The 8,318-nt window shown below is 29.0% G+C and overlaps 1 protein-coding gene across 1 annotated transcript; it reads left to right on the forward strand.

Annotated features, from left to right (window-relative positions):
- The first annotated feature begins 764 nt into the window (after nucleotides 1-764).
- LOC137808838 (uncharacterized) lies at nucleotides 765-1,439 on the forward strand. Its single transcript, XM_068610116.1, has one exon. The coding sequence runs from the start codon at nucleotides 765-767 to the stop codon at nucleotides 1,437-1,439; it is 675 nt and encodes a 224-aa protein (XP_068466217.1).
- Nucleotides 1,440-8,318: the final 6,879 nt, after the last annotated feature.

Here is an 8,318-nt window from a genome sequence, read left to right on the forward strand (position 1 = left end):
ATAAATAAAGTATAGCTACTTGTCATTTAGTTAAAATTATACGTTTTTTATGATTTTCATATTTTATTAAAAAATATAAATTAAAAATGAATTTTATATTATATTAATTCTATCATTAAAAAAAATTACATAAAATTATTACTAAGGACTTAGAAAATAGTTTTATAGTAAAAGTGGTATAATTAAAATTATACTTTAATATTTTATCATTGCATTAAAAAGTTTATATGAATAGAAAAATTGAGTTTCTGTATACAAAGCACTAGAATCGGTCTACAAAAGCATATACAAAAGCATAATCAGCACTCAGAGGAAATTCCTTTGGGGTTGGAAAAGAAAAAAAGTCGATCTCATGGGTGAGTTGGGGAGACGTGTGCAAACAGAAAGAAGATGGTGGTCTGGGAATTAAGGACATTAGAAAATTGAACTTTGCCCTTGTAGCAAAATGGAGATGGCGGCTTATTTCACAAGAGAAAGGGAAATGGAAGGAGGTACTACTCTCAAAGTATGGTCCACAGATAGACGACACACGGATCCCAGTGAAATACCAATCATGGTGGTGGAGGGATATAAAGAAGATCTGTAGGGAGGGAGGAGGAGATGGATGGTTTAGAGAAGAGCTACAATGGAAATTAGGAAGGGGAGATAAGATCAGTTTTTAGGAGGATCAGGAGCAGAAAGTTGAGGAAGCTGGAGGGTGGGAGGGTTCGAAATGGCAATGGAGGCTGCAATGGAGGAGGGAGAAATTCGAGTGGAAAGCCGAGATGGAGAGAAGTCTACTTGAAAGAGTTTCGGGGTCTGCTGTGAAGAGATATATAAGTGACACCCAAGTATGGGGTGATGAGGAGCTAGAGAGGTACACGGTGAGTTCAGCGTACACTTGCCTAGCCAAGCATTTAAGAGGGATTCCACATGTAAGTTTTGACCTCCTTTGGAAAGCCTCAGCATTCCCTAATGTGCTGTTCACAGCGTGGAGAGTACTCATAGATAGAATTCCAACACGGGAGGCCCTTGTGAGAAGAGGTGCGCAGATGGAATCTACAACTTGTGTTCTGTGCTGGAGTGAGGAGGAGTCAGCACAACATCTTTTCATTGAGTGTGTGATTGCACAGCGTGCCTGGTCCCTCTGCCAAAAGTGGTTGGGAATTGTTTTAGTGCAGAGTAACGAGATTAAACCCCATTTTGAGAGTTTTCTCTGTACTCAGGCCAGTGGAAAACAGAAACTGGTCTGGACAGGTATATGGCCAGATGTTATAAGAGGTATTTGGGACCAAAGAAATTCCATTTTGTACAATCAAGGAGTTGTGGATGTAGAGGAGGTGATTCAGATGGCGCAGCTTAAATCCTGGTCTTGGCTAAAACATAGGACCAAGTCATTTAACTACTCTTTTGCAGATTGGACCATTAACCCGGTTATCTGCATAAAGAGTGTGAAATAAGTATGGTCTGTATAGCAGTGAGGCTAAGGGGCTAGGTAATAAGCCACAATGACCAGGGCTGTAAAAAGGGGAGCTACAAAGGGCAGACATCATTGTGAAGCAGAACTAGAAGGATGAACTATGGAGAGGAAAGTACCCTGGTTCAGCGCTGGAAGGGAAAGGACCCGCAATCTGAGGGTGAAGAAAAGCTGATATAAGGTCGGTAGATTGTTGTTTCTTGATGGGGCAGAGGAGAGTCTCACATGCCAATGCTGGTAAAGAATGCAGCTGTAGCACTTTGGGAATGGTTTTTTGTATGGCTATCATGATCGCCGGTTGATGAAGCGGCATTCTCCATAGGTCAACATGATCGTCGATCGTAGAAGCGGCGTTCTCCATATGTGTGTAGTCGGAGGTTGCTGAAGCTATACAAGGTCAACTTGATCGCCGGTCGATCTCCATGTGTGTAGTCGGTGGTCGCCGTAGGTATGCAAAAGTCAACATGATCGTCGATTGATGAAGCGACGTTCTGTCAACATGATCGCCGATCGATGAAGCGGGGTTATCCATATGTGTAGTCGGTGGTCGCCGTAGGCATGCAAAAGTCAACATGATCGCTGATTGATGAAGCGGCGTTCTGTCAACATGATCGCCGATCGATGAAGCGGCGTTCTCCATATGTGTAGTCGGTGGTCGCCGTAGATATGCAAAGGTCAACATGATCGTCGGTTGTGTGTAGTCGGAGGTTGCTGAAGTTATACAAGGTCAACATGATCGTCGGTCGATGAAACGGCGATCTCCATGTGTGTAGTCGGTGGTCGCCGTAGGTATGCAAAGGTCAACATGATCGCCGGGTGATGAAGCGGCGTTCTGTCAACATGATCGCCGATCGATGAAACGGCGTTCTCCATATGTGTAGTCGGTGGTCGTCGATGTTGGTTATTTTTTGTTGGGTATGGTTTTCTCACTTTAAGGTTGGTCTGCCCCAACCATAAAGGAGAATTTCGTTTGTGGATGATTTAGTCCACTTCTGGTTTTGTATATGGGTTGGGATACCCCTGAAGTATCCCCTTTAATTTTATTTATTCATTGTTGATAAAAAAAAAAAAAATTGAGTTTCATTTTTAAACCTCAAATGTATTAGAAAGTCTTTTTCTTTCCTCCTCTGCTTTCTTTCTAAAAATCCAAGTCCATCCTTCATGAGATTGACTATCAAACTGACTAAAGTAGAGTAAAGTTGTCGATTAGAACTTTGATTAGTGTAAGTTCTTTTCTGCTCCTTTTTTCTTTAAGTTAATTTTGAGTTTTCATGTGTACCTCCTTAAACGTGTTTTGCATGTGGTTTTTGTGACTTTAGAATTAGTCTATATTAGTTTAGGATCTTACTGATATGTCCAGACATTGATCAGAATTTTGTGGTGCAAGTTAGGTTATCTCTGCTTTCTTTTGAAGTTCGAGCTTTTTGTGAGTAGTCATACTTCTAATCAAGTCAAAGAAGTTAGTTTTATCGTAGAACTCAAGGTTAGAGGGTTTGGATGTAAAGATGACGTGGTTACAAGTTCCAAATTTCTCTTGTAAGCTTTGTTTGATGAGTGAAATAGATGTTGATTGATAAAAATTGTTTGAAGTTTAACCAATTGGAAAAGTAGTTCATTGTTTGTGATTGATTGAGTTGAATTTTGAAGTTTAATTTCTTGGAATTATTTATTGAATTGTGATTTCAATGAGAATACATGTTATATTTGAGCACTTTAAAACCATACAAGTCTTTTGGTTATAAAATTGTAAAATTTCATATTGATGATGAGTAAAAAAATTAAAAATTGTTTTAGGATTTTGTTGACTGGCTGAAAGAGACAAAATTATGATATTTTTGTTTAAGTAAAAGATTTTAGCTCAAGCGAAGGAATCTTTTTCTCAAGCGAAAATTGTATTGCAATTGAACCTAGACCTAGTCTCGGCCTTATTTTCGCTCGAGCGAAGCAATTTTCTTTCATGCACAAGCCATTTTAGCTCAAGCTAAAAAAATAAAAATAAAAATTTTATTTTTAAAAGGTTGTTTATTGCTTTAATTATATGTAAATTTTAATTTTATATGTATTTGAAACATTGATTTTATGTGATTTTTTATATATTTTCTAATTGTTTTAACAATCCAAATTTTTGTGTGATTAAATTGTATATTGATGTGTGATATAAAATATGAATCGTGTAGAAATGTGATCAAGACAGTATTTTCATAAGAAAAAAAAATATCGTTTTGAGATTGTTAAGATGTGCATTGATTAGGAATTCGTCTAAAAGGAGTTATCTTGACTCTACTAGTATATTGAAATCATCTAGATGACGATTATCATGTGGTGAAAGTCGAAGGAGGGTTATATAATTGAGTTTGTGATTTGAAAAATAATTGATCTGGAAGGCCATATGGATTAATCATGTCATATAGGTGATTTGATTCATATGCTCATGTAGCAATGTGGAGAGATATCACAACAAGAGTAGTATGTCAGGTGCAAATCTCTTAGTCTAAATCAATATTTGGATGTACATTCAAATGTCCATGTATGTATGTTAGTGGATTTCTGACATGAGTAGTATTGAATATGAGTTATTTGCAGACACATTTGATTGTTTAGCATAGTGTAATGGATGAAGTGCGATGATTCATATGTTTGTAATTGTATTTCCTGAAATATGAAATTATATTGAAAATATTTTAAAAATCTCTAGCTTACCCGACTTTGTTTAAAAATATGTAATGATTGTGTGTTACATGAAAACATATGATGTTGCAAGTGATAGAACTTCACATTGAGTAAGTGTACTTTATCTTTTTCTTTTGATATTTTATTTTGGTATATGTATATATTTTTAAATCCCTACTAAAAGAGATATCTATTTGTAATATTATTTAATAATAATGTGAATGATATATATATATATATATATATATTTATGTTATCTAAACCATCATATTTTTATCTTATTATATTCTTATCTATTCTATTTTACTTTCTTATCATATCATATTAACTTTAACAATTAAGTTAAATTTATGGTGCTGCAATTTATTTATTTTATAACAAATATTTTTTACTTTGAAGAAGGTGTTCTTTTGAGAATGAATATATTTATATCATATAAACATATAAAATCACAACATTTCTATAATAATATATATTGAAATTTTTCCTTTTTCAAGTATATGTATTTTTTTTTATTCTTAAATATATTTAAAAGTTATAATATTTTAAATGAATAGATAATCTTGTGTATTTAAAGCAACAACAAAACAACATAGGTAGTTATCCACTAAAAATAACTACACCTTTTAATTATTCCACCATATGTTATGTTTTTTCTTTTCTTTTAGGCAAATTTGTAATCTACATTGTTCCTTCAAGGTTACTTTCATTTAAATTATTTAAATTATGAATTACACACATTAAACATTTTGATTAAATATTTTTAATAAAATTTACCATATATAGTAAAAAACATTGATCTCTTTATATTGTCATTGATAAATAATTTTAAAATATTCATAAACTTATAAATACCTATATACTTTTTTCCTCTTTTGTGCATACTATGTTAGAAAAAAAACTAATACCTCTAGTCAAAAGTTTTGTCTACAGAACCTAATAAAACCCATAAATAATTCTAACTTTTATTATTCCAGCCTTTGAAAATCTAGTCCAAATTATAGACACGTGAGGGTGCGAAATTCAAAAAATTAAATACATTATTTCACAATAAGACATTAAAAATGTGCAAGTAGTTAATTTGTTTAATCATTTACACATTGCTAATTGAGATTTTTAAATTTGAAATCATTATTTTCTTTAATTCTTTATATACTTAGATAAAAAAAATGTTTCTCTGAAATCAACTAATCTAAACGCATGCTGAACTTTTATGTAATAAATTTATCAGTCAGAAATATAATCATACTCTTTTTTTTTCACATTGTTGAAATAGAAATATTAATATTTTATTTTTAAAATTAGGATCCCTGTTACACCTCCACTTCAGGGGGAAAAAACCATATTTTATATATTTTTTCATTTTTTTTCTGGAGGAAAAACATGCATTAAAAAACAAGTGATATATTATTTTTATTTAAAATTTACAATCTTTAGAATTCATATCAAAGTGACAGAAATTGAAGAATGTGGATATCATGTAAAATTTTTAATTTTTTAATCTATGTATATACATATAAATATTTAGTAATTTGATTTCCTTAAAAGTTATCCGATCAATTTAAAATTTAATATTTAAAATTACTATTTTTTTCTTTATATATAATATATATATATATATATATATATAAATTAAAGAAAAGGAAAATCAAGTTGCTTTTAAATAATTTTAAAAGATATTCTATTTCAAATCCTTTATTTTCTCTTAATATGATGTTTTTAATAATTAACTCCTTAACTGATAGTAAAAAAAAAAAAGATAAAAATAATGGTAATGTTTAGAGTTATTCTAAAAATAATTTGATTCTTTTATTTATTTATATATATACATATATTTATTTTTTACTTTAATAATGTAATTTTAGCATAATGAGATTGGAACATTTGTGAATAAAAAAAAAGGAGATTTAAAAAAAATAAACATTCCTATCTTTGTGTCCTCTACTAAAGGACTTGTATTATTGGGTATGTGTAAAAGTCTTACATGATTGAATTCAAGAATTTTTATATATACATTCTCTTTTAATTTACTCAAATCCTTTTCGAAAACAAAATTGTGATAGGAAAATAAAACTTCAAAAAAAAAAAAAAAACTTCAAATACAATAACTATCTTCAAAATATTATCTAAAAAATTTAAAATCAAAACACTCTTTAAATATATTGTATAAAATTTATAGTTGGAACTTTGAAGTACCTCACAAAATAGGTAAAAATTAATAAATTTCATATGTATATTATCATTATTATTTTGCTTATTATTTTGCTTGAAGTTAGGATTTAAATCCAAAATCATATATATAGATATAAAAATCTTTTATTTCTTTCATACAAAATAATCTCATCTTATTTCTTTTTTCAGAATAAACCATATCTTATGCATTTGTTATTTTGGTTTTATGAGGGGTTTCTTCTAATTTACCAAGTAAAACCCTAGACATTGAAAGCATATATGTTTATGAATTATTTTTGACATTGCTTTTTGAAAAAGGGGAAAGTGTGTTAATTGTTATGGTAGTGGTGATGGACATGAAATTGAAAATGGAAAAGCATGCTTTCTAACAGTGTAAAGGATGAACTCAGCCACCAAAATACCCACTCCCATGTGCCACCTTGCTCCAACTTTTCATTTATTCTTAATTATACTTATAATATCATTATTCATTATTACTTATTTCTATCTAATTCATTCTAACTACTACTTCAATCTCTCATACAATCCATGTAGGACAACAATTTACATTTAATTAACATTATTAGAGTATTCAAAATGCATTGTTACTTGAATGTTTTAATTTTGTATGATTACAATTAAGAATTTAAGTTTTAATTTTTCTAATTAAGACACAAATTGAAATAATTAAACAAAAAGTAATTTAACTCATTTTTTATTTATTTAGAAAGCATAGTGATGAGCATATATTTATTCACATTCACTAGTCTTATTTATAGATTATTGGACTATAATAATAAATAAATTTGTTGTTTTAATTAATATTCATATAATTGGATTTATTTGGGCATTAACTATTATTTTTTGTAATTTTGTGTTTTTAGGGTAAATGATATGAAGTTGTCTACCTTTGTGAATAAGCCAAATATGCAAAAATCAAAGTTCCTTCTTTGAATCACATAGCCAAACTCCTTTAAAAAAAAAAAACTCAACTCACACACTTCTCATTTAACAAGTAAATAGTATTAAATATTTTTTAATTGATATATATTAGATTCATTTTCTAGTTCTTTAGTCCATTATAAAAAAAATTTACTAAATAAAAATTATTTAAAAAATAATTATTATATTAACTAAATTAAATATTATTTTAGATATTAAAAAATTATTGATGTCTAAAGTAGTTTATACTATTCATAAAAAAATTTATAAACTAGTTTTAAATTAATTTTTAAAATTTAAATTAATTAGTAACTAAAATTTTGATAATTTTATATAATTTAAAAATAAATTTAAAATTTTTATTAATAATGAAAATTATTTTAGATATTACTAATTTTTTAGTCTTTAAATAACTAATTATTTAAAAAAAATAAAATTTATTTAATAATTTTTTTAGTGTTAAACTTTTCTTGGGATTAATTTTATGATTTCTTCGAAATAATTACTTGATTAGTTGGTCCAATTTTTAAATAAAAAATAATATATCACATTGTATTGATAAAATAATTTATATACTAAAAGTTTAAAAACTTATAACACGTGTATGAAAAAACACATGTATCATTAAATGATTCCATAAATTAAGTGGCTCCATATATACTATAAGTTGGTGAAGCATTGCTCATGCAATGACATCAATATTTTTGGCCATATGTGTTGTGTGAATGTTGTTAGGTGGATCGTGTCTATGTTTAAACCACAAACATGTGGTGCCCATTTTAATTAGATATTATGCTCATTTACCATTAAAATATTTTTTTTTCTAAGTTACTTGGAAGCACAAACTTATTCACCAAAACCATTTTTCTACAACATTTTTAATCAAATTTTACCTTCTAAAACTAAATGCCTATTTTCCAAATTCATTTTTCAAAGATATGAAAAATCCCTAAAAGGGTTTAATAGGTGATCTTTAAAAATGTTATTCAAATAAGGCACAATTTTTTAGGTTTTATGAAGGGCCATAAATTATTCTATAACTCATGTTAAATGTTATAATGTTAGAATATTGTCATTC

The sequence above is a fragment of the Phaseolus vulgaris genome, chromosome 3 (assembly GCF_051622355.1).
Source record: "Phaseolus vulgaris cultivar YP4 chromosome 3, ASM5162235v1, whole genome shotgun sequence".
Taxonomy (NCBI): domain Eukaryota; kingdom Viridiplantae; phylum Streptophyta; class Magnoliopsida; order Fabales; family Fabaceae; genus Phaseolus; species Phaseolus vulgaris.

Coding starts and splice junctions, on each gene's coding strand:
- LOC137808838 (XM_068610116.1), top strand. CDS start 765: ATGGAGAGAAGTCTACTTGAAAGAGTTTCGGGGTCTGCTGTGAAGAGA.